This window comes from Xyrauchen texanus, chromosome 38, assembly GCF_025860055.1.
Source record: "Xyrauchen texanus isolate HMW12.3.18 chromosome 38, RBS_HiC_50CHRs, whole genome shotgun sequence".
In the NCBI taxonomy this organism is placed as follows: domain Eukaryota; kingdom Metazoa; phylum Chordata; class Actinopteri; order Cypriniformes; family Catostomidae; genus Xyrauchen; species Xyrauchen texanus.
The window spans coordinates 25,352,776-25,379,040 of NC_068313.1; the positions used below are offsets into that span (position 1 = coordinate 25,352,776).

General features: G+C 44.8%; 1 protein-coding gene across 8 annotated transcripts in view; it reads left to right on the forward strand.

Annotated features, from left to right (window-relative positions):
* The first annotated feature begins 8 nt into the window (after positions 1-8).
* LOC127632124 (CAP-Gly domain-containing linker protein 3-like) overlaps positions 9-26,265 on the forward strand; it is a 38,625-nt gene continuing 12,368 nt past the window's right edge. For 6 of the 8 annotated variants that reach the window (XM_052110632.1, XM_052110637.1, XM_052110640.1 and 3 more), the window contains exons 1-3: positions 17,596-17,739; positions 25,204-25,353; positions 25,454-25,593. In XM_052110632.1, the coding sequence (XP_051966592.1) occupies positions 25,224-25,353; positions 25,454-25,593 (270 nt within the window). In that variant the 5' untranslated portion in view covers positions 17,596-17,739; positions 25,204-25,223. Of the gene's footprint in view, positions 80-17,584; positions 17,740-25,203; positions 25,354-25,453; positions 25,594-26,265 lie in introns of those variants that run through there. The other 2 variants (XM_052110634.1, XM_052110633.1) reach the window with 2 other exon arrangements.

The following is a 26,265-nucleotide window of genomic DNA, read 5'->3' on the forward strand; positions in this document are numbered from 1 at the left end:
TCTATAGGCTGGTACATGCCAGTGGTATGCATCACTTCGTGGCTGCCCTTTCCAGTACGAGATGTTACCACCTAAAACGGTATGTGCCATAGTTAGCTTTCTGTTAACGGTTTGGCTAGTGTGCAATCTATTGTTTACAAGTGATTGCTTGCCATTGTAAACATGCATGTTTGAAGTGGAGTTCAGGGACACTTTCCAGTGTATTAATATGTTTGGCTTACCACCCATTTAATTTTATTTGTCCATGATCTTAACCCATCACCTGTTGCAGCTGTTTATTCCTGCAATAAAGGGTATAATGTCTCAGGCAGTTAGTTTTGCATTGTTTCAACTGGTGCTGTCAGCATATCCATTTTTTGTTTCTGTTTTAAGTTACAAGTGCTGAGTGCCCAAGGCAGGCAGGCTAGCTTTTTTATATTGGTGGTGGTGTCCACCTCACATGCTTACAAACTGCATCCAGTTCTGTGTGTGTGCGTGCATGCGTGCGTGCGTGCGTGCGTGTGTTTGTGTGTGTGGGTGTCCAATGAGTCCATTGCTAGCCTGCCCCTTTGCTGGTAAGCCTTATTATGGGTGGATGGTAATGATATTTTGAAGTAATTTTTCATGCGAGAGAGCACAGTATTTTAATGAAGATGAATATACAGATACAAACATCACAAAGCTGGAACAAAGGAACTACTTGGCTTCAATGCTACTATGGAAGAGACTAGACTTGGAATAATGTAACATGAAGGTATAAATAGAGGCACAAATAAAGGTAAACAGAACAGCTGAACACAATAATGGAGGACTGGTGAGAATGATAACCGGCATCTTGGGAAATGTAGTGCAGAAGTTGATTTCAATATGAGTCTCTTGAAGACAGGGGAGTGGGGTCCGGAGATTTGGGAGGCAACTTCAGGAAGGCAACTGGCAGGGTGTCAGGAGGTGGAGCCGAATGTTGATTGGCTGTGGCCACAAGAGGAGCAGGGATTTGAGTCTCAGGGGGTGGAGCAGGCGGGGCCACAGAGATTGAAGACTCAGAGAGTCGCCAAAGACACAAGCGGTGGGAGCCTTCATCGAGGGGTAATAGCTCACCAGCGTTGCTTGCACATATTCCCGAAATGAAAGGTTCCCCATTTATGTAAGAGCTGTACTCCGGTGGTAGTAAAGTCCCTGTGGCATGGGGGGCATGGTCATGTGTCGGTATACAGGAGAGGGAGAGTGGTAAGGCTCGTCACCTGGGTTGTGAGTACACTTACACCTGTCTCTGATTATAGTGATGGCAGAGGGAGACCTTTAACATACCTTTAACCGGAAAAAATAAAGACTGACATTAACTGTTCGCAGTCTCCTGACTCCTCCATTGCCCATGAACATCCTCAGACTGCTGGAATTAATAAAAGGTTATGGGCAGATACCATTAACTCCAATATCCAGAGAAAAAACAGACAAGATCCTCAGACCGCATACGGCATATGCCGCTGCATATCTAGATAATATTATCATTTATAGTAATGACTGGAGGTGGCATATGTAACATCTGAAGGCTGTCCAGAGAGCGCTGTGACAGGCAGGCCTCAGGGCCAACTCAAAGAATTGTGCAATTGGGTGGGTGGAAGTTAGGTATCTGGGGTTCCACTTGGGTCACGGGCAGGTGTGTCCACAGGTTAACAAAATCACAGCGATCGCTGCCTGCCCGACACCCAAGACCAAAAGGGATGTAAGGCAGTTTTTGGGGTTGGCTGGCTACTACCAGAGTTTTGTGTCTAGTTATTCTAATGCCACCAGCCCGCTGACTGACCTTACTAAAAAGGGGGCCCCCGATCCAAAAAATACAGTAGGCTAAACATCCTAGAGTTGTGCCAACAGGCTTTCCTGAAGATAAAGTCCAACTTTGTGGGGGGCCACTTTTACCTGCACCTGACTTCTCTCTTCCCTTTATTTTGCAGACTGATCCATCTGACAGGGGGCTGGGGGCAGTGCTTTTTATTAGTCGCAAGCTCTCCTTCAGGGAGACAAAGTATAGTACCATCGAGAAGGAGTGTCTTTCAATTAAGAGGGCTGTTCTTACCCTCCACTACTACCTGCTAAGGCGGGCCTTCACCTTCTGTTCCGATCACGCTCCTCTGCAGTGGCTCCACCGCATGAAGGATACTATCACACGACACCCATTGGTATCTGGCTCTTCAGCCCTTTAAAATCGAGGTGACCCACACACCAGGGGCACAGATGGTTGTGGCTGACTTTCGCTCCAGAAATGGGGGGGTTGTTGAGTAGGCAGAACTGCCACGGCCTGAGTCGGCGGTGGGGGTATGTGGCATGGGGGATGTGGTCATGTGTCATTCTGCGGGAGAGAGAGAGATTAGTAAGGCTCGTCACCTGGGTTGTGACTAACACCTAACACCATTCTCTAATTATAGTAATGGTGGAGCATCAGAGCTGGAAGAGAGCACCAGAGACAAGCTGAGAGAAAGACCAGCAGCATAAAGAGCCCCAGTTTTGAGTTGGCTATGAGCCGTAACTTTAACTGCAAAAAATAAAGACTGACCTTAACTGTTCACTGTCTCCTGACTCCTTGATGGAGGGAACGAGACATTGTGTTGATGTAGAGACATTGGGGTTCGCACTTGAGAGCCCCAATCACCTTTGCTTTATTCAGAAAAGGCCAATAAAAATTGGTGAGTGGAATGTGCATGCCGCTCTCCACCCAGAACATATGAGTATAAAAGCAGATGGCATGCACCACTCATTCAGATTTGTGCTGAGGAGCCGAGAGAGTGTCCCGGCCATGTCAGTGGTCGGATCAGCACTGCGACAGGAGGGACAAAACGTTCCCTTTCTGTCACTTACGCGACGTTGTGTCGATGTAGTGACACTAGGGGTTCCTATACGAAATGCCGCAGGCGCTGAGTCGTGTAATGAGGTATTGTGGAGCGGACACAGGAAAGTTGCTGCGTGCCTTGCAGCGAGCGCTCGACCATGTCCTGATCTTCCAGCGAGTTTGGTAAGGCATCTCCCTGGTCCCGTTAAGGGTGGGATGAGGCACTTACTCGAGGAGGCTACAGGCGGTGGCCTTTCCTGATTTTTGTATTAAGCAATTTCCCGCCGAGCACCTGCAAGAATAGCGCTGGGAGCTATTCCCTCTCCAGGTGGGAGAGCACTACGGAGACCACATCCTACCAGAGTGAGGTTAACATGTGTAGAATACCTCATATGGACTTTCCGACGGGGAAGTTCACATATGGAATTAAACCACTGGGAGGACCCTATCTATGGAGAGGGTACACTGCAACAGTGGCCTAGCAGAGTGAAGCTCTGTTGAGGAGAGAGGAAACCTGGTTGAGGGGAACAGTTGGAACACAGCAAACTGGATTACTGAGGGGGGATCACCACATATGGAGCACTGAGTCCAAGCTCACCTGCAAATATATACAACATAAATTTGACAAATTTTGACATATTTTGCTCATAAATGTAACAACATAACAAAATACTAAATGTGACTAAAAGTGCTGTTGTCTGTGTCAATTAGTTGTTTTCTGTTCAAATGCTTTCTGCACTTCTAGCAGTTCGTCCCATTCATAGCAATCTGCAGAGACGTGCTGTGAGGATGAGAAGCAGGCACTATCATATTGATTGAAAGCATATTGAGCAAATCAGCGTCTCCTCTCACGTTACTTTTTGTGCTTTTTTTTTAAAATGTTGTGGTTAAAGGTGATACAAATTCAGTTCTAGATTTGGCTTTGTCTTTGTAAAAATAGCCAAATCTATTGAAAATGTCTTGCTGTTTTTGTCATAGGAATTAATGAGTAACTATGGTAACAGGGCTTTTATTTCCCCCATGCTAAACCACGCCCCCCAGGGTATGACATGTTGCCGACTGTCTCTATCAGTACCATGCGTGATGGCCGATAATGAGAGGTTGTATCAAGCACAATCACCAGTTGTTTTGCAAGACTACAGTACAACTCCTTCTAGGGTAAGTTGATTGGTGTGCAGGCTCCTTGCCTCGCTAGGGTTTACCACACAATTTTTGATCACTTGGTGAGGGGTGCGGAAAAGGAGATTGGATATTATTTGGATGTGGAGGGGGGATTTGACCTAGGAATCATTTTTCACTTCATAGGTGTTCTCAGGTTGATGCAGTCCTAGAGAAGTATCAAAAAGTGTTTCAGTAAATTGGTTGTTCAGTCTCTGTTTTTATCCATTTACCCAAATTTTCTTGTTTCTTTATTGGGATGGTTCAAGTGCCCAGCTTGGAAAATGCTGGATCCATTTGCCTCCACTTTCCAGAGCAGACTTCCTGAACACTGTGAAGAATGGGGTCAGGACAGGTTATGGTGTCAAGTGACCAATGCCTTAGCTGTACCACAGTTGTGTCTTGAAATAATTTGGGGGTTAGGGTCAGGCTACTATTACATTTTGTCTTTGGTCACGGTGTCAAGCCGCCAGTGTTTAACTATTCTGTAGTTTCTGGAAACATTGTGAAGTATGGTGTCAGGACTGGTTATGGAGTCAAGTACCCAATGCATTAGCTATGCCATGGTGGTTTCTTAAAATGTTTTATGAGGTGGGTTTAAGATTGTCTTGAGTTTGTCATTGGTTGGCATCAAGTCGCCAATGTGTGACTGTATTGCATTTCTCCGGAACCATTTCAAAGTACAGGTCAGGATTGGTTATGGCGTCAAGCTGCCTTAGTGATACAATTTTTGTTTCTTGTGGGTTTGTGGGATCTTGTGGGATGTTGCCTTGTGGGTTTGTACTGGTATCCTTTAATCTTTCTCTAGTTTTGGGCCAAGTGTTTTCATTCTGCCCAGTGTTGTCTTTCCACCAGTGTGACCTTCCAAATTTAACTCTCTGTGAATAAATTTCTTTGTGTGTATAAACACACAAGTATGAACTTTCTCTGTATGTTCAAACACTCAGCCTTAAATGTCTGTCCTATTCTCAGTCAAACAACACATATTGCATGGCAAATTTATGGACTCTTCCTCCCTCTATGCACTAGGAATGGCTTGGCACTTGTATATGTGGGGTATGTGGCCAAAGCTGCAGATAGTTGGGGGGAAAGTGAAAAAAAGAGGATGGGCCTTATCAAGACATGGAAGCTTTCAAGACAAGAGTCAAGGTATTCTTACAGAATCTGTCTAAAATCAAATGCCTTTGCCATTTATATACCGCCACTGATGTACCAATAGTTTTAAAATGCTTTTTCCCCACATTGTGAATGAAACAGTGAGAGACTTTTTGCATGTTGGCTTTTGTTGCTTTGTAATCTAATATGCACAATTAAGCTCTGAGTTTACCCATGCCAAATACAACAAAGGCATAATTTTTGTGCAGCGTGATCACACGTGAAGTCAGCATGATGTTTCCGATAGTTTCGGTACCCTGGGATCGGCGACTATATGCCGATGCGCTGACATGCAGCATTATTAAAGGAACATATGTGAGAATGCTGTTTGTAGACTACAGCACAGCATTTAACGCCATATTGCCCTCCAAGCTTGATAACAAACTCCGGGCTCTGGGCTTAAACTGCTCGCTGTGCAGCTAGGTCCTGGACTTCCTGTCAGGCAGATGCCAGGTGGTTAGAATGGGCAGCAACTCCTCCTCATCACTGACCCTCAACACTGGAGCCCCGCAGGGCTGTGTTCTCAGCCCACTCCTGTATTCCTTGTACACACATGATTGTGTGGCAACACATAGCTCCAATGCCATCATTAAGTTTGCTGACGACACGACGGTGGTAGGTCTGATCACTGACAATGTTGAAACTACAGAGAGGAGGTTCACACTCTGACATGCTGGTGTTAGGAGCACAACCTCTCCCTCGATGTCAGTAAAACCAAGGAGCTTGTGATGGACTTCAGGAAGAAAGACAGAGAACACAGCCCCATCACCATTAATGGAGCACCGGTGGAGAGAGTCAGCAGTTTCAAGTTCCTCGGTGTCCACATCACATGGTCCGTCCACACTGAGGCCGTTGTGAAGAAGGCTCACCAGCGCCTCTTCTTCCTGAGACGGCTGAGGAAGTTTGGAATGAACCACCACATCCTCACACGGTTCTACACCAGTACTGTAGAGAGCATCCTGACTGGCTGCATCACCTCCTGGTGGCAATAACACCGCCCACAACTGCAAAGCCCTGCAAAGGGTGGTGCGAACTGCCAGACACATCATTGGAAGTGAGCTTCCCTCCCTCCAGGATATATATATAACAGGCGGTGTGTGAAAAAAGCTCGGAGGATCATCAGAGACTCCAGCTACCCAAGTCATGGGCTACTCTCACTGCTACCATCAGGCAGGCGGTATCGCAGAATCAGGACCCGTACCAGCCGACTACATGACAGCTTCTTCCCCCAAGCAATCAGACTTTTGAACATTTGATCTCTCACGATCAATAATCAGCACTGCACTTTATTAATCTTATATCTCACACTGGACTGTCAAACTACTGTATATATATTTTTTATATACTCTTTATTTATTTATTTTTATTGTATTCTATATTGTGTGTATTATTTACTGTACATTGTATATAATTATTGTGTTGTGTAAGTATGTGTACATTTGATATGTAAATTGTGTTGCGTAAACATGTTGTTTATTGTAATTGGTATAAGTCTCGTCACTGTCATGACTGCTATGTTGCTCGGAACTGCACACAAAACTTACACCTACTGTTGCACTTGTGTACATGGTAGTGTGGCAATAAAGTGATTTGATTTGATTTTGATTTATTACCAGACATGTTTGCAGTGGTTTCAATGTGTTTACCTTTCCACCTGGCACGATTGGCAGCGATTCAACGCCAGGCAGTAACCACATTTGAATAATCAATGACGAGCATGATTCGAAGGTTTCACTTTTCCCTCTAACATAACATTTTTACTCCACTAATAGTTAAGGTTAGGTTTGGGTTTTGGGTTATGCTTTTCTCTTCATTGTATAATGCCCTGTAAAGCTGAAAACATCTTGCTTCACTTCTAGCTTTTGGCAACCTCCCCTGGACATTAATGGAGCTCACACGTGCCCATATGACCTAAAACACTTACCTCTTTGGCCACTGGGGGAAGTGTTTCGAAATTTCGGTCAACGTATTCTGATTTGGTGAAAGAAAAGCTGATCTGCTCTTTCCGAATTCACTGTGAGATCAGGCTGTTTTTTTTCAATTGACCCTCTGGATCCAGGAAGCTCTCTGGGTCAAAGCAATGTGGGTCCTTCCGCTTTTTTGGGTCATGAAGCACAGAGGATATCAGTGGAAAAACCCACTAGATTCTGTCCTTGAACATGTTAGCCCTCACCTTGGATATCTGGGTGATACATCGTCATAAGCAGAGCATGTCCGATGGTGGCTGAAGTGGTTTCTGTGCCGGCACTGAACACGTTTCATTTTTTCAGGTATCACTTTGATGTGTTCTGTGCATGTCATGTGATATCCTGTTTCCCTCTATGTTCATGTGTCTTGTTTTCATTGGTTTATTGCCTTGCTAACTCATTGGTTCATGATTTAGTACCTAGTTATCTTGTTATTAGTTCAGTCTTGTCATTGGTGATGTCATTTGGTTGCCCATGTCCTTGTATTAAACCCTCATGTTTGCCATGGTCCTTTGTCAGTTATTGTTAATGTATCGTTGTTTGGTTTAATTGTCTTTAAGCTAAGCTAAGTCATGTGAAGTCACGTCAAGTCAACTCAAGTTGTTTATGTTTGTTTTGTTTTGTATTCACATTTTTGGATTTCACTCTTTATGTAAATAAACACTGCACTTTGGTTCTTTACATCATATTGTCTGCCTGTCACTGCCAGCAACGTTACAGTAGAATCCTCTCATCAGTCTAGTCAGATCAGTCTAGTTTGTTACTTTTGTGGCAGAATCCTGACACTCTTGTTGTTTTTGATATTTTGGGATGTTCTTTTTTCTCCGTGTGTTTCTCTTTTCCTGCTTGCTTCTGTTCCTTCTCATTTCATGCCCCCTTGTTTTTCTGGTCTTCTGTTAATTTGCTTTACCTGCCCCTCTCGTTTACCTGCCTGATTTCTCCCTCTTTATATTTTCCTTGTGTGCTCTGTCCTGTGCTGGATTCTTCCTCTTGTTGTAGTCTGTTTTATTTTTTGTGTTAGGTCCTTGTTGGTTTTGTCCATCCATCCATCCATCCATCCATCCATCCATCGTCAACCGCTTATCCTGTGTACAGGGTCGCGGGGGGCTGGAGCCTATCCCAGCTAACATTGGGCGAAAGGCGGGGGACACTCTGGACAGGTCGCCAGTCCATCGCAGGGCCACTGTGATGTTGGTTTTGTATTTCAGTTAATTGATAGTTCTCTGTTGTGTTTGTTTTTTCTTTTTTTTTTTGCCCTCTCATGGATAGTTTATGTTTATATTTTCTTTAATAGAGTATTTTTGAGAGAGCTGACTGTCTGCAGTTTGGTTCCTCCTGACACAAACCGTGATAGAAGAATCCAGCTAAAACAGAACCCAGCAGACAGTCAGCTATTTCCATTATGGCTCTGTTAATCAACTCAGCTTATGTCCAGCAGGAATCGATTTCCCAAAGCACAGCTCCTAGAACCACATTTTTTGGGCTGATCAGCCCATTTTGAAGTGTGCCATCACTCTTCTGGATGTGACCCAGGAGCTGTGCTTGGGTAAGATTAGTCTTAAATACCTGTTCCTGGCCAGACTTGATGAGCCTCTCAGCTCGGAGGTGTTGGGGGGCACATTTTTATGGCCCTATTGGGAGTGGTTAACCACATCTGCCGGCTTGGAAAGATGGAGGTCCTGCTCAGGGGAAGGACCTCCACACCGGATAAGACCTCCTCTACGTCCGTGCCACACTATCCCTTTCGTTCACCATAAGCCAAGTATTTCGTTCACCATAAGCTGTTGCAGCCCCCAAAGAGGTCCCCACCTTCATCGCTGCCATCCCCCTGGAGATGCCTGCCCTGGCCACCAGTGCCAGGTGGCGCCCATCCTCGCCGCTATTTGCCAGGAGGTGCCCATCCTTGCCACTCACCGCCAGGAGGCGGAGGTGCCCACCACTGACTTCCAGGAGATGGAGGAGCCCACCGCTGACCGCCAGGAGAAGGAGGAGCCTGCTCCTCACCGCCAGGAGGCGGAGGAGCCGGCAGCTGACCACCAGGAGGCGGCTGCCATTACTGCTGCTGACTGCCAGGAGGCAGCAGCCGTTCCTGCAGCAGTGCTTCTGACCATCCAGAAGAGGAGGAGGAGAAGGGTCTCTGTTCCCCAGTTGCTACCAGCGCTCCTGACCACGGCAGCCGCTCCCATGGCACTGTCAGCATTCTCGGCCATGGAGGCCTTTTCCCAGTCACTGCCAGCACTCCCGACCATAGCGGTCACTGCAACTCACCCTATGTCTAACAGATACTTGCCTCTCTGCCCTTTCTCCAGTGGCCCTGCCTGACCCCTGTCCGGCAGCCGCCGCATTGCCTGACCTCTTCCCTATCCTCAAGCCTCCTCCCAGTCCACTGGACCCTGCTCCCTTTCTAAAGCCTTCCCCCTAGTTTCCCACACCCTCCCTTAGATAGAGGGTACTGTCAGGATCCTGTCATCAGTCTAGTCTTGTTTTTTTACTTTTGTGGTAGGATCCTGACACTCTTGTTGTTTTTTGTTATTTTTGGATGTTCTATTGCCCTAGGTGTGGATGTGGATGTGGAGGTGAGTGTGAGTGTATGTCTGTCTATGTGTGGCCCTGCGATGGACTGGCGACCTGTCCAGGGTGTCCCCCGCCTTTCGCCCAATGTTAGCTGGGATAGGCTCCAGCCCCCCGCGACCCTGTACACAGGATAAGCGGTTGACGATGGATGGATGGATGGATGGATGTTCTATTTTGGACGAACGCTTGCTCGTGAGGCATGCTATCATTGAGACTGAGTTTATCACCATGCTGAGAAAAGAGATGCTCTGAACCGGAGAGAGCTGCCCAGTTTGCACCCTGTGTGTTTACGTGGAAAGATGCAGATGCTGAGAAAGAGTAATCAGCTCTTTATATCCTGGGCTGACTCTGATAAGTGCAAGCATATATCACAACAGCATTTGTCTCACTGGGTATAGGAGGCTATTATATTAAGTTATAATAGCACTGGTATGTGTGAGAGATCAGCCAAGATTGGTTCCACTCTTCACTCAACAATCACTCTCCCCGGATGACTAATCACACACACCTGTTCACTATTAGCAACCTCATCAACACGCACTATAAATCACTCACCATAACCCCAGTTCAGGGTCAAGCCTCCAACAGGAACAGACCTCTCTTCTTCATCTTCTGAGCCCCTGAAGCATCCCGATTGCTGGAAAACGTAACGTTTACTCACCTGAAAACCTCTAACCCCTGTGTCCTCATTCTGTTGTTCTCCAGGACTCCTGTTCGTACCCCCTACCGTCTGCTCTCCAGTATCCCTCTGATTCGCCAGTTAGTCTTCCTAACCTAGTTGCTAAGACTGCTTCTGTAAGAGAGGATTGATATCACTAAGCTGTTACTACCCGATGCCCATATTCCGAAGTGTTTGCACTTACCTGTTACCTGCCCTGCACCGAGTGATCTTCACAGTATCTGCACCTGAACTTACTATATACTCATCTAACACTCTTGCCACTGAAAATAAAGTTGTGTTTGGATTCACTTACCTCTGCCTCCGTGCTTATATCCTGACAGAAGGCTTGATCAAACACCGCCAGTGAATCCAAACCACCCGAAGACGGCACTTCCGCAAACCCCGCTTCCTCTCTGGTGTACGTCGCCAACTCCGCCTCCCGACCAGCGCCCTTCTCAGGTCGGGTGGAAGATTGCAACGGATTCTTGCTGCAATCCTCGCTCATCCTTGAACAACAACCTCAATTGTATCCTACAGAAAGATCAAAGATCTCCATTATGGACCCAGCAGTTCGGCTCTTGGCTCTCAGTCAGGGGAAACAACCCCTGGAGGCTTTTGTCGCGGAATTTTGTGCCCTGGCAGACCAGGTCAACTTCAGTGAGGTAGCCCTTAAAGACATTTTTCATTATGGGCTAAATGAGCCAACTTCTTCTTGTATGCCTGGTGGTCGCTGTTCCCTCAGCCTGGTTCAATATATTGACCTCGCCCTACTGTTCGCTGGTCCTGCGTTCACCGTGGGGGAGGTGGACACCGAGCCGGTGTTCCACAACATAGCCAGCAAACAAACCCCCACACCAGTCGATTCCCTTGAGCCTGCACGGTCCACTTCATCTGCCAGGAGGAGAGAGAGAGGATGGGCTTCCGTCTCCCGGCCCGCGCCTGCCCTGGTCTGCGGGCCGGGGCCCACGCCTGCCCCGGCCGGCGTGCCTGAAGCCTTTGCCAGCCACGGCCAGCGTGCCTGAAGCCTCGACCGTCCAAGAGCCAGTGCCAGTAGCCATGACCATCCAAGAGCCAGTGCCAGTAGCCATGACCGTCCAAGAGCCAGTGCCAGTAGCCGCGACCGTCCAAGAGCCAGTGCCAGTAGCCATGACCGTCCAAGAGCCAGCGCCAGTAGCCTCGACCGTCCCAGAGCCAGCGCCTGTAGCCTCGACCGTCCCAGAGCCAACGCCTGTAGCCTCGGCCGTCCCCATAACCATGCTCCCTGTTGGCCGAAAGAGAAAGAAGAGGGGCCTTCTCCCCAGTCTCTACCTGCCTCTGCTCCGCCCTCAGAGTCTTCCACGGCTTTGCCTGCCTCTGCTCCGCCTCCCGAGTCTTCCAGGGCTCCGCCTCCCGAGTCTTCCAGGGTTCCGCCTCCCGAGCTTCCCAGAGCTCCGCCTCCCGAGCTTTCCAGAGCTCCGCCTCCCGAGCCTCCCGAGTCTTCCAGGGCTCCTCCTCCCGAGCTTCCCAGAGCTCCGCCTCCCGAGCTTTCCAGAGCTCCGCCTTCTGAGCCTCCTGAGCTTTCCAGAGCTCCACCTACCGAGTCTTCCAGGGCTCCTCTCGAGCTTCCCAGAGCTCTGCCTCCCGAGCTTTCCAGAGCTCCGTCTCTCGAGCCTCCTAGGGCTCCGCCTACCGAGTCTTCCAGGGCTCTGCCACTCAAGTCTCTCGAGCCTCCCAGGGCTCCGCCTACCGAGTCTTCCAGGGCTCCACCTCTCAAGTCTCTCGAGCCTCCCAGGGCTCCGCCTCGTGAGCCTGTCGAGCCTTCCAGGGCTCCGCCTCCCGAGCCTCACGAGCCACACAGGGCTCCGCCTCTTGAGCCTCTCGAGCCACACAGGGCTCAGCCTCCCGAGCACCCAGAGCCTCTCGCGTCTTCTACGGCCCTTCTCCCCGAACCTCCTACGGCTCCACCTCCAGAGCCTCCTACGGCTCCGCCTCCCGAGCCTCCTACGGCTCTGCTCCCAGAGACTCCAGAGCTTTCTAGAGCTCCGCCTCTCAAGCCTCCTACGGCTCCGCCTCTCGAGCCTCCTATGGCTCTGCTCCCACAGCCTCCCGAGCCTTCCAGGGCTCCGCCCCTCAAGCCTCTCGAGCCTCCCAGGGCTCCGCCTCTCGAGCCTTCCAGAGCTCCGCCCCTCAAGCCTCTCAAGCCTTCCTGGGCTCCGCCTCCCAAGCCTCCTACAGCTCTTCTCCCCGAACCTCTTACGGCTTTGATCCCAGAGACTCTAAAGCCTCATATGGCGCCATCTTCCTCGGCTCCGCCTCCTGAGCCTTCCTCGGCTCCGCCTCCAGAGCCTTACAGGCCTCCGCCTTTAAAGCCTCCTACGGCGCCACCTCCCTCGGCTCCGCCTCCAGAGCCTTCCAGGGCTTCGCCTCTCAAGCCTCCTACGGCTCCGCCTCTCGAGCCTCCTACGGCTCTGCTCCCACAGCCTCCCGAGCCTTCCAGGGCTCCGCCCCTCAAGCCTCTTGAGCCTCCCAGGGCTCCGCCTCTCTAGCCTTCCAGGGCTCCGCCCCTCAAGCCTCTCGAGCCTCCCAGGGCTCCGCCCCTCAAGCCTCTCAAGCCTTCCTGGGCTCCGCCTCCCAAGCCTCCTACAGCTCTTCTCCCCGAACCTCTTACGGCTTTGATCCCAGAGACTCTAAAGCCTCATATGGCGCCACCTTCCTCGGCTCCGCCTCCTGAGCCTTCCTCGGCTCCGCCTCCAGAGCCTTACAGGCCTCCGCCTTTAAAGCCTCCTACGGCGTCACCTCCCTCGGCTCCGCCTCCAGAGCCTTCCAGGGCTTCGCCTCTAGAGCCTCCTACGGCGCCACCTTCCTCGGCTCTGCCTCCTGAGCCTCCCACGGCTCTGCCTCCTGAGCCTCCCATGGCTCTGCCTCCTGAGCATCCCACGGCTCCGCCTCCTGAGCCCCCCGAACCTTCCTCGGTTCTGCCTCCGGAGCCTTCCTCGGCTCCGCCTCCTGAGCCTCCCACGGCTCTGCCTCCTGAGCCCCCCGAACCTTCCTCGGCTCCACCTCCAGAGCCTTCCAGGGCTTCGCCTCTAGAGCCTGCTACGGCGCCACCTTCCTCGGCTCTGCCTCCTGAGCCTCCCATGGCTCTACCTCCTGAGCCTCCCACGGCTCTGCCTCCTGAGCCTCCCACGGCTCTGCCTCCTGAGCCTCCCACGGCTCCGCCTCCTGAGCCCCCCGAACCTTCCTTGGTTCTGCTTCCTGAGCCTTCCTCGGCTCAGCCTCCTGAGCCTCCCGTGGCTCTGCCTCCTGAGCCTCCCGAGCCTTCCTCGGCACCGCCTCCTCAGTCTCTCAGTGCTCCGCCTGCCGAGTCTTCCAGGGCTCCACCTTCCAGGGCTCCGCCTGCCAAGTCTTCCACAGCTCCACCTTCCAGGGCTCCGCCTGCCAAGTCTTCCACGGCTCCACCCCCGGAGTCCGCCTTGGCTCCGCCTCCCACGGCTCCGCCCCAGAAACCCTTCCTCACATGGTTCTGCAAGCTCCCCCAGTAACCATTACTCCTCCCAGACCTCCTGACCCAGTTCCTGTCCTGTGGCCTCCTCCCAGGCCTCTTGACCCTGTTCCCGACCTGTGGCGGCCTCCCAGACCTCCTGACCCAGTCCCCATCCTGTGGTCACCTTCCAGGCCCCATGACCTAGTCCCTGTCCTACAGTCGCCTTCCAGGCCCCCTGACCCAGTCTCTGCCCTGTGGCTGCCTCCCAGACCTCCTGACCCAGTCCCCGTCCTGTGGTCACCTTCCAGGCTCCCTGATCCAGTCCCTGTCCTACAGTCACCTTCCAGGCCCCCTGACCCAGTCTCTGCCCCGTGGCTGCCTCCCAGACCTCCTGACCCAGTCCCCGTCCTGTGGTCACCTTCCAGGCCCCCTGATCCAGTCCCTGTCCTACAGTTACCTTTCAGGCCCCCTGACCCAGTCTCTGCCCTATGGCTGCCTCCCGGACCTCAACCCAGTCACCTACCAACTTCGCCTGCCTGCTCAGTACCGCATCCACCCCACGACGTGGGGGTCCAAGGTCCGCTGGCGCGGACTCTGGAGGGGGGGGGTACTGTGAGAGATCAGCCAAGATTGGTTCCACTCTTCACTCAACGATCACTCTCCCCGGATGACTAATCACACACACCTGTTCACTATTAGCAACCTCATCAACACGCACTATAAATCACTCACCATAACCCCAGTTCAGGGTCAAGCCTCCAACAGGAACAGACCTCTCTTCTTCGTCTTCTGAGCCCCTGAAGCATCCCGATTGCTGAAAAACGTAACGTTTACTCACCTGAAAACCTCTAACCCCTGTGTCCTCATTCTGTTGTTCTCCAGGACTCCTGTTCGTACCCCCTACCGTTTGCTCTCCAGTATCCCTCCGATTCGCCAGTTAGTCTTCCTAACCTGGTTGCTAAGACTGCTTCTGTAAGAGAGGATTGATATCACTAAGCTGTTACTACCCGATGCCCATATTCCCGAAGTGTTTGCGCTTACCTGTTGCCTGCCCTGCACCGAGTGATCTTCACAGTATCTGCACCTGAACTTACTATATACTCACCTAACACTCTTGCCACTGAAAATAAAGCTGTGTTTGGATTCACTTACCTCTGCCTCCGTGCTTATATCCTGACAGTATGCACCCTCTGGAGGGCTTATTTCTGGAAGGCGTGGCTTCCTGGTCACTGCTGTGACTTGTCTGTCATTGAACAGATGTGGTGTTGGAAATTTTCTTCCACGGTTTCATGCTCGTTGCGTTCACCCATAGTGAGATAGCTCACTCCTTTTATTAGAGAACCGGAGTTGCATACGTAACATACTTACGTTTTGGTAATTATGTCAGTCGGACTTTGGCTCTGCTCTTCTACGTTCCCCCCTAAAAAAAATAAATAAATAACGGAAGTAAGACAAAGACGGATATCTGAAAAATGTCTTAATAGCAGGTAAGTATCACATCTTCCACTGTTGTTTTGACTTGTTAAAAATAGCGTTACAAAAGTTAGGCAATGATGACATTAGACGTAACGATTGCAGAACCGGGGCTGCAGGGGGCTCAACAACCATTGCCGGACCACCCTCCCCCCACTCAACAAATAATACACCAGTTTCTATTTCAATAGTTGGCAGATTTCTCTTCACACTCTCCATTTCCTTCCGCCTCTACCCCTGGTGAGGTCTGTGCATGTCATTGGCTAGCAGGCACATAAACCAAAGGTAGTAACTAGTTTAAAGTTTGCCGTTGTTACCAGTATAAAGTAGGGATGTGCAAGAATAATCGACTAGATGGTTCTGATGCTGCTAGTGGACACTGGAATTACAAGTCGGTTAATATTTCCTCACATTAAACTGATCATAATTTTTACACATTCACGTTTGGCTTTATATTTTTACAGTGGATGTGCTTAAATTACTGCCATATTAATGTAACATTTTAAATAGAATTAATAATACAAATATTATTTTAAAAAGAGGATATATGGAGCAGATATAAAGTTTCATTTCACCTCAGGCTGCGCATGCTTCTTCCCTCTCACTCGCAGCAGGTGCAGGAAAATGTCCTCTTTCTAGACAATCAAACTCAGCATAGTTATGAAATCCTTGGTTAATGTTGCATGGTCATGTGTTGTGGCTACAAGCTGTCAGCATCAAACTTACACAACACCTATCACCGTCCATATACACTCACCTAGAACTTTATTAGGAACACCTGTACACCTACTTATTCATTTGATTATCTAATCAGCCAATCATGTGGCAGCAATGCACTGCATAAAATCAGGCAAATATGGGTCAGGAGCTTCAGTTCAATGTTCACATCAACCATCACAATAGGGAAAATTGGTGGCATGATTGTTGGTGCCAGACAGGCTGGTTTGACTGGTATAACTGCTGATCTCCTTGGATTTTCATGCACAACAGACACTATAGTCTCTAGAGTTTACTCAGAATGGTGCCAAAAACAAAAAACATACAGTCAGCGGCACTTCTGTGGACAGAAACACATTGTTGATGAAAAAGGTCAACGGAGAATGGCCAGACAGGTTTGAGCTGACAGAAAGGCTACAGTAACTCAGATAACCACTCTGTACATTTGTAGTGTGCAGAATAGCATCTAAGAATGCAAACACATCGAACCTTGAGGCGAATGGGCTACGACAGCAGAAGACCATATTGGGAACTATTTTTAGGACCATACTGTTCCTAATAAAGTTCTAGGTGAGTGTACTTGCACTGTAGTAGCTAACAGGACCTTCTTTTCTTTATTTTCGGATGTGACGTAAACACGCACGAATGACTTATGGAAGTATGCAATTTCCCACCAAATCTGTCCTGATAACTCTAAAATATAAATAATTATTGTAGACTTACTGTAGTGAATTAGTGTAAGGCAAATACATGGTTTGGAAAATGGGGTGTTGGTGTACTTGCTCATTAATTACATTTTGTTAATTTCTAACAACAACATAAAATCTTACATAGTAGCTTTAAGGATAGGTTTAGGGGTAGAGGTTAATGTTGTATGTCTGTGGGACCATAAATAAACACAGTTAACACAATGCAGTGATGCCAATATTCTGTATGATAGTATTTAAATATGGGTGCAAATAGTATCTGACACTTTTTGCACCATGGTGCAATTAGTAGGTATATACCATTATTTACACTAGGTTTGGGGTGCAGATATGATCTGCCACTATTTGCACTGGGGTGTAAATGGCATAGGCCTATAGCCTACCATTATTTGCACCAGTGTGCAATTAGCATCTGCCTTTTATAAAAGCACTTTAATTAATTATTCTGCTAAAACTTGTGAATTATTTGAGCTGTAAAGTTGTTTAAATTGTTATTTTTACAGTCTTTTTAGGGTTTGTTGACATTATGTCATCATGGTAACAAAGTTGTAAAATTGGTTATAACTTTGCATATACAATTAGTAATTGATTTTATCAAATCATGTTAACACGCATATCCTTTATGTCTTGTGGCTATACTTTTGAAACAGTGAGTATTTTAACGTTCTAAAATTGGCCCCATTCTGTTCCAATGTACGTGCCTCACTGTAACCTTGATTTTTGCTCCTTTTAAAGAACAAGAGCAACCTGTCAAAAGTACTTGTTGTGGTAATCAACATGCCACAAATGCTTTTGATTGAGCTTAACTTGAATTGAACCCGGAGCATTCCTTTCCTGTCGCAGAAAAACGCAAATTCTAGAATGAATGTCAAGTTTGGTTGAGAGATGTGAATGGAGCTTCGAAGAGAATGGTCCAGGCATTAGTCAGATCCGTGACGCTGACAGAGGGAAGGACAAGGCGCAGTATCCCTCCATACTCCATCACATTTCTCCCAACCCGAGGCTGACAACAACGACCGAAAAAAGAGGTACAGGAAATCGCGATTTTGGCTTGTTTTCAGGTGAGACGTATATTATATTGCTGTGTCAATAAAGATCATGAACGGGATGTAATCCGTGTTTTTCAGCGTGAGAACAGTAGCCGGATTGTTTTTTATGTGCTGCGTGATTGAGCGTTCATGTTTTATTGTTGTCACGGAAAGAAAGACTGAAATGCTTTAACAGAAAACGTGATTACCTAGGAGGCTAGTAGTGGACATGCGTCTGTTTTGTCGCGAGATACCGCTTTTAGTTTGTTATGGTTTATAAATATCGATGTATTTTTATCAGTAACACTGTGCACATTGCAGTTGTCAGTGATCCATTTCTGAATACACCACTTTTTGGTGGATTATTGTAGATTAGAATATCCTAAACACAATATCCAGTGATGAGACAGCTTGAATATCTTTTGTAGGCATTTGTGTAATGATTCTAAAGATTTTTATTGCAAAGACTAAAATTAATTCATGGGGCGATTGATGACAGACTTGATTTTGTTGATTATTAGTTTAACAAATTAAATACAGGTCTAAACACACACACATACATACATATATATATATATATACAGTACCTGGAAAACCTGCGTTGCATTCAAGTTGGATGTGGGATATTCCTACTTGATATTTCCGACCATAAATGCATTCCATTCCACGATATTCGGAACTGCAATGCTCCCGTTCGCTTAGCCGGGGTTTGACTCTCATTAGAGATGTCTCCTAGCAATCCAACTGATAAACAATGCTGCAGCACTAGCATTTGTGCTACAGGTGTACGATTATCAAAAATGATTATAATGTTTTATACACCTGTTTCTACAGGCATTTGTTAAACAAGCTTTAATATCATGTACTGTGGGAACAAACTCATTTATCGATATTACTTAAAAAAAAAGTGAATGTTTATCACTTACTTTGTATCTCCCTGAGTGTCGACATGTTTGTGTGACATGTTTGTGTGACATGTTTGTGTGACATTCTGCTCATGCAGAAATCGGAGTTGAGAATTTCTGCACGAGCCTACAAGTTGTAATTCTGACTTAAAGATGTATTCCATTGCACTTTTCTTAGTAGGAAGTTGTAAAATCCAACTTTCCGAGATTAAATGGACTGCAGCACTACTTTTCAAAACTTGATCTGACATTGAATGTTCATGCAGCCTAATTTACACTTAGAAAACTCCTGATGTTGCTATAACGGTGCAAAAAGCACTCACCAATTTACTTTGGTGAGTGGTAAGTGAAAATCAGTCCTCCTTTCTTGATTAATAAATTAAGCAATCACACGGTCACGCAGAACATCTCGTGTTTTTAAATTCATAAGTATCTCTTTCTCAATGGCGATAGCGGCAGTAATGACAGTCGACTCGTGAGCAAGATCTGGTGCTCTTTGCTTTCAAATTACATCACTTAAAGCGTGATTGTGTCACTAAAGGCCAGCTAGAAGGCCTCAACTGGGACATATCCTAAAGATCACATGCACCAAGAACAAATAAATCAATCTGATTGGCTGATGAATCTGACTTTAATTTCTCATTCATTTGCACTGTTGAGGGATGCTGTAGAAATTCTGAAAGCCTGAGGGGGTGGAGCTCAAACTCACCTGCTGTTTCGGGCATGTGATTTGTGAAACAGGTATTTGTTTGTAGATTTATTAAGAATGGAAAGCGATTAAAAGGTGATTGACAATGAAAAAATGTATTTATTTATCTGGCATGTTCTCCACTGAGAAATATATATATATATATATATATATATACATATACACACACACACAGGATTGGATCCAATACAGATTACAGCATACATACTGTAAAATGTAATTTGTAACATTTGGTTAGATTACTCAAGGTCAGTAATGTATACTTTGTATTACTTCTTAAGCACTGGTTATTTTTTTACTTGTTTTGACTATAAAAACTAGTCAAAATACACATGTTAAACATACATTCTCTGAAAAACCTAAGTATCTTATGCAGTTTTGTTTCTAAAACAAGATAAATCAACTTAATCTTGTTTTAATGATTTTTAGATGTTTTTACAGGAAAACAATAAAAAAATCATCAAGAATACAATTATTGCCCTAATATCAAAGGTCTTACTAGAAAAGAGAAATTATGATGCAATGTGAATTTTCTTAATAAAACAATATGATCGTGCATGTAAAATGGCTAGAAATAAAAAATTTTGTTTAGCGTAAAGCTGACAATTTACACAAGGTTTATTTCTATTTCTTCTGCTACAAACTTTCTTCAAACTTACTTCTGTCTCCTCGTATGAATGTAACATATCAAGAAAGTGTTTCACCGCTGTTCATATGCACTTTGGATAGTATAATTTATATGTATAAATGTTTTCCATCTGAAAGGACTAAATATTAAATTAAACAAATGAAAATAAAATGCAAAGTAATCACTTCAGTAATCAAATATTTTTTGAATGTAACTGTATTCTAAATACCAATGATATAAATTGTAACTGTGGTGGAATACAGTTACTTATATTTTTTATTCTAAATACATATTCCTGTTACTTCCGGAATACATGTAACGAGATTACGTATTTAAATGACAAAATATAAGTAACTGTATTCCACTAAGATCCAAAGAGCGTTTGAACAGCGGTGAAACACTTTCTTATGATGTGTTTGAAGGAAGTAAGTTGAAGGAAGTTTGGAGCAGAAGAAATAGAAAAAACCTTGTGTAAATTGTCAGATTTACGCTAAGCTAAAATGCTATTTCTATCCATTTTACATGCACGTGTTTCCAGGCACAACCATATTTTTTTATCAAGAAAATTCACTTTAGATCATAATTTCTTTTTTCTAGTAAGACCTTTGATATTAGGGCAAAAATCATATTCTTGATAATTTTTTATCGTTTTCATGTAAAACAAATATCTAAAAATCCTCAAAACAAGATCAATTAGATTTATCTTATTTTAGAAACAACACTGCATAAGATATTTCGGGTTTTCAGAGAATGTATATCATGCAGAGTTTTTATAGTCAAAACAAGTGAAAAATCTACCAGTGCTTAAGTAATCCAAAGTATTTAGAATACGTTACTGACCTTGAGTAATCTAACCAGATAGGTTACAAATGACATTTTACAGCATGTATCCTTTAATCTGTAGTGGAATACGTTTAAAAAGTAACACTCCCAGTCTATGGATGTATGTATATATGTATATACAGTGCATCCTGAAAGTATTGACAGCGCTTCACTTTTTCCACATTTTGTTATGTTACAGCCTCATTCCAAAATGAGTTAAATACATAATTGTCCTTAAAATTCTACAAACAATGCCCCATAATGACAACATAAAAAGAAGTTTGTTTGAAATCTTTGCAAATTTTATAAAAAAAGAAAACACATGTACATAAGTATTCACAGCCTTTGCTAGATGCTTTTTTGAAGCACCTTTGGCACCAATTACAGCCTCAAGTCTTTTTTTGTATGATGCTACAAGCTTGGCATACCTATTTTTGGGCAGTTTCTCCCATTCTTCTTTGTAGGACCTCTCAAGCTCCATCAATTTGGATGGGGAGCATCGGTGCACAGCCATTTTCAGATCTCTCCAGAGATTCGGGTTCATGTCTGGGATCTGGCTGGGCCATTCAAGGACATTCACAGAGTTGTCCCGTAGCCACTCCTTTGTTATCTTGGCTGTGTGCTTCGGGTCGTTGTCCTGTTGGAAGATAAACCGTCACCCCAGTCTGAAGTCCAGAGCGCTCTGGAGCAGGTTTTTATCAAGGATGTATCTGTACATTGCTGCATTCATCTTTCCCTCGATCCTGACTAGTCTCCCAGTCTCTGCCGCTGAAAAAAATCCCCACAGCATGATTCTGCCACCATGCTTCACTGTAGGGATGGTATTGGCCAGGTGATGAATGGTGCCTGGTTTCCTCCAGACATGATGCTTGCCATTCAGGCCAAATAGTTCAATCTTTGTTTTATCAGACCAAAGAATTGTTTATTATTGTCTGAGAGTCCTTCAGCTGCCTTTTTTGCAATCTCCAGGTGGGCTGTCATGTGCCTTTTACTGAGGAGTGGCTTTCGTCTGGCCACTCTACTGTACAGGCCTGATTGGTAGAGTGCTGCAGAGATGGTTGTTCTTCTGGAAGGTTCTCCTCTCACCACAGAGAAATGCTGGAGCTCTGTCAGAGTGACCATCGGGTTCTTGGTCACCTCCCTGTCTAAGGCCCTTCTACCCCGATCGTTCAGCTCTAGGAAGTGTCCTGGTGGTTCCAAACTTCTTCCATTTACGGATGGTGGTGGCCACTGTGCTAATTGGGACCTTCAATGCTGCAGACATTTTCTGTACCCTTCCCCAGATCTGTGCCTTGATACAATTCTGTCTCGGAGGTCTACAGACAATTCCTTGGACTTCATGGCTTGGTTTGTGCTCTGACATGCACTGTTAACTGTGGGACCTTATATAGACAGGTGTGTGCCTTTCCAAATCATGTCCAATCAACTGAATTTACCACAGGTGGACTCAAATCAAGTTGTAGAAGCATCAAGGATGATCAGTGGAAACAGGATGCAGTGTGCAGTGGTTATGCACACTGAGAAATGATGCTCTTATGGATGTACTTTTCAAAATGATTTCAGTTCTAATGGTAGATCTTGCCAATTTCCATTGCAAGAAAGGAAAATCTCTTGCTAAGGTCAATGGATGTGATTGATATACATTAGGACGAATTAACCACCAGCCGATTGGGTCATTGCCAAGGGGCCTCTAAACCCAATGGACTTTAGATTTTTACACGATTCAGCATTTAACTTGTGTAATTATTGAATTATTGTCAAAAGGGGGGAACATTGGCTCACTGTTTAACAAGCACTGAATCATTGCCAGGTTAAACCAAAATGGAATAATGTTTAATGATCACATTCCTCTTTGCACCTTGAACTTTATCAGAATGTTGATTTGTGACACCAGCGCTGAAAAAGCTTGATGCAGCACAACAAATGGTGAAACCGAGCACAGGTGTATCGAGATACGTTTATAAATATTAAAGTTCTTTAAAACTTAATGCTGTGTCCAAAATATGCCACAGTCCTGAGTTGTGGCACAGCGCAATGATCAAAGACTTCCGTCCATTGCGTGTTGACATAAACAATTAAAAAACAGCGCAGACGCACGTGTGAACAGCCTGTAACTCGCTATATAGCTTACTTGAAAATCTGACCTGAACCTGGCCCAAAACCTGTAGGTTAATGATTGGAATAATGATTTTAATAATTAAATACCGTGCACATTCCTAATAATAACACATAAATTTGAATCGGTTCATAATTAAAAAGTACATAATTGGCCATGTCAAACATTGCTACAAACTTTTCTTCCATCTATTTGAAAAATCCAACCAAATCTGACAAGTGTCCTGTAGCACATAATCATGTCATGGGGGCCTCCATGTTGTACTGGTCCATGGGCCTCTCAGGTCTTAATCCGTCCTTGGACTTACATCAGTTTAGTGCATAAACACCGCCAAAGTCTTCCACAGATGCAAAAGAAGGACATTGCAAGCTTGCAGTACCACTGACGGCTAATCTGAGGGTTTATATCATATTCAAGAAGCAGTGTAGATCCATATGATGTATGTATAGTGCATGATTAGAAAGAGTGAGTACTATTGTATGCTTAATTTTACTTTGATAATTTCTCTCCTAAAAAGAAACAATTTTTTTTTACAGAGACACTGGCATTGCTTAACAATATAAAATACTGAGTAACCAAAAATCTCCTAAAATGGGGATTGTGATGGATTCCGATAAGGCCTAAATCAATTCTGGTTAATCAGTCGCAGGATAAAAACCAAGAAATCTCACCTGTCATCTTATCCTGGGTTGCTCAATTTGTAAAGAGTGTCATCTTTGTGGAGGGGTGCAGTCTATTGCATAATGCTTATAATAATTATTAATCATAATTTTTTGAAGATTCCACATTATAAGGGTTTTATCATATCATGCCAAAGGTATTTATTCCAGTTCTAGACTGGAATAAATAACAATTTCTAAATAACAAGTACCTCTAGTCTTCAGATGCAATCTAGTTGCAAAATTCCTATTGATTACATACATTACATTGCAGGTATTTCATAACATGTGTAAATGTTTATTCAGAGCAACAAAATCAATCAATGGAAAGAAAACATTGGCCAGAATATATGCAAAAGTGAATATAAATAAAAAAAGTCCGGCTGCTACAGCAATTTGGGGAAAATAACAAATAAAATTTCACATTTAAATAGGGCCTATAAACACAATACCTCAAAATTATACAAATATAAATATAACCAAAGTATGAACACATGCAGAGATACAAATTTGGTTTATTTTGCAGATGAATTGCTCATAATGTATTTTCACTCTGTGTGAGTGTTTTTCAATGACAATTTCTTCCTCAGATTATTCTTTAAAAAAACTTGACAATCCTTCAAACAAAGTAATCTCGTATAGCCACAAAGTAAAACGTTTCATGACTGTATTTCTGTCAAACATGAGCATTAGCAAGGTGTGTGATCTGTGTCTATTAGTACTGTAATAATAAGCGGCACTTGAGTTCCCAGTAATGCATTAGGATATAACTAAATTATGCCATTTACTTACTTTATAGCTATACCATTTGCCAAATTGATTTACACTGCTGCTGTTGTTGTATTTGTTGAAACTTTCAGTTATGTGTCATTTGGTGATTATTTAGAGCTCATCTTATTCTTAATATGTTGTTTTTGGCTGTCACCGCCATTGTGATTTTTATGTTATATGATGAGGTCCACACACATTAATCGCAATGAATGCGTGCAATAGGAACAGTGTGTTGGAAGAGTAACATTAGAAAATAAAGGCAGATTCCTTGTGGATGTTTTTGTCCTGTGCTGAGGGTGCAAAAAGGGAATGATATTCTTTTAATGTCCCATGATTTAATGGAAGAATGGTCACAGATTATTCCAGATTAATTCTGAAACATCTGATAATGAGTTATCAAGTGCTTATGATGTATTGTCAAAATAGTCACTCTTTTCTTTTGCATAACTTTTGGGACAGACTTGATAACTGAATTTGAATGGCTCTCTACTATTTCTTTAAAGAGATAGGTCACCCAACATTTACACACCCTCATTTTGTTCCAAAGCAGTATGACTTTCTTTCATCCAAACTAACGGAGATATTAGTCCTTATGCTAGTCTCAGTCACCATTCAATTTCATTGCATCTTTTTCCATAGAACGAAAGTGAATGGTGATTGAAGCTGTCATTCTGCCTAACAGCTTCTGTTTTATGGAAGTAGTCATACAGTTTAGACACAACATAGTGAGTAAATGGTGACAGAATTTTTATTTTTGGGTGAACTATATCTTTAATGGCACCAGTTAAAAAGATGATGTACTATGGTGTGACTTGACAGCATCTCATACTGAAGTTCTGAAGTGGCAGTGGATATTTGTCTAAACAATGTACCTTTTTAATGCCCAGGCCCAATCACATTAAACAGAATGACTAAAGAGGAAACTTCTGAGGTGGATGAGGCAAAACCAGCCTCTGAGTTCATCAGCCCTGTTCATGAACCCCGCAAGAAACCCATCGTGCATCCATCTGCACAGGCTCCACTGCCCAAGGACTATGGTGGGTTTCTCAGCAGCCTGATCAAATTTTCAGATTAAGATCAGATTAAAACCTCTTTGTCCATTTGATACATCCTGCATTTTACTTGCTTCTATTCCAGCGTTCACCTTCTTTGACCCAAATGACCCAGCCTGTATGGAAATTCTGATTGACCCTCTGACCACAATCCCAGAACTATTTGCCATCGTCCGCCAGTGGGTCCCACAAGTTCAGCACAAGATCGATATCATAGGCAATGAGGTGAGAACAGTATGCCATAACTTTGCATTGAATGTCCAGAGGAATAGACAATCTTCATTTGTGCAATGTTGAAAGTTTATTATTAATTAGTTTTAGACTTAATGGATAAAGCTAGTAAATATTGAACCATGAAGTATGTCCTTATCATTGAATGTATAGAGAGATGTATTGGGTTTCCATTTGCCTTCTCGTATTTCTGTGAAATATGACCTATCGGTAAATTGTCTGGTTTCAAATCCCACGTGGATTGTGTTGTGTGTAAATTGTTGTAGACTTTGTCCTCTTTACTTTTTGGGAGAGAAGTCATCTGGTTCATGCATGTCTGAGAAAATATTGTCAACTTAGTCTCTAAAGCGTTTTTAGGAAATAAATGAAAGATTCTGTGAGTGCAGAGGGCAGAAAGTAAAAACAAGGTGTTCCTTTGCCCTGCTGAAAGATTTCACATTAACAGTTGCTCTTTTATGTTAATAAACGTTTCTATTAACTTTTGTGATCTTTCCATGCTGGGAATCTCTATATTCTCTGTTATCCTGAAATAATGATGTGTATCATTTGCAGCTTTTATTCTATTATTAATATGTATGATGGCCAAGGGGATTGTACTGTTTGGACATGTTTTCATTTTAGTTATGTTGTCCTGAGAAAGGGTCATATGTCTAGTTTCCATCCACT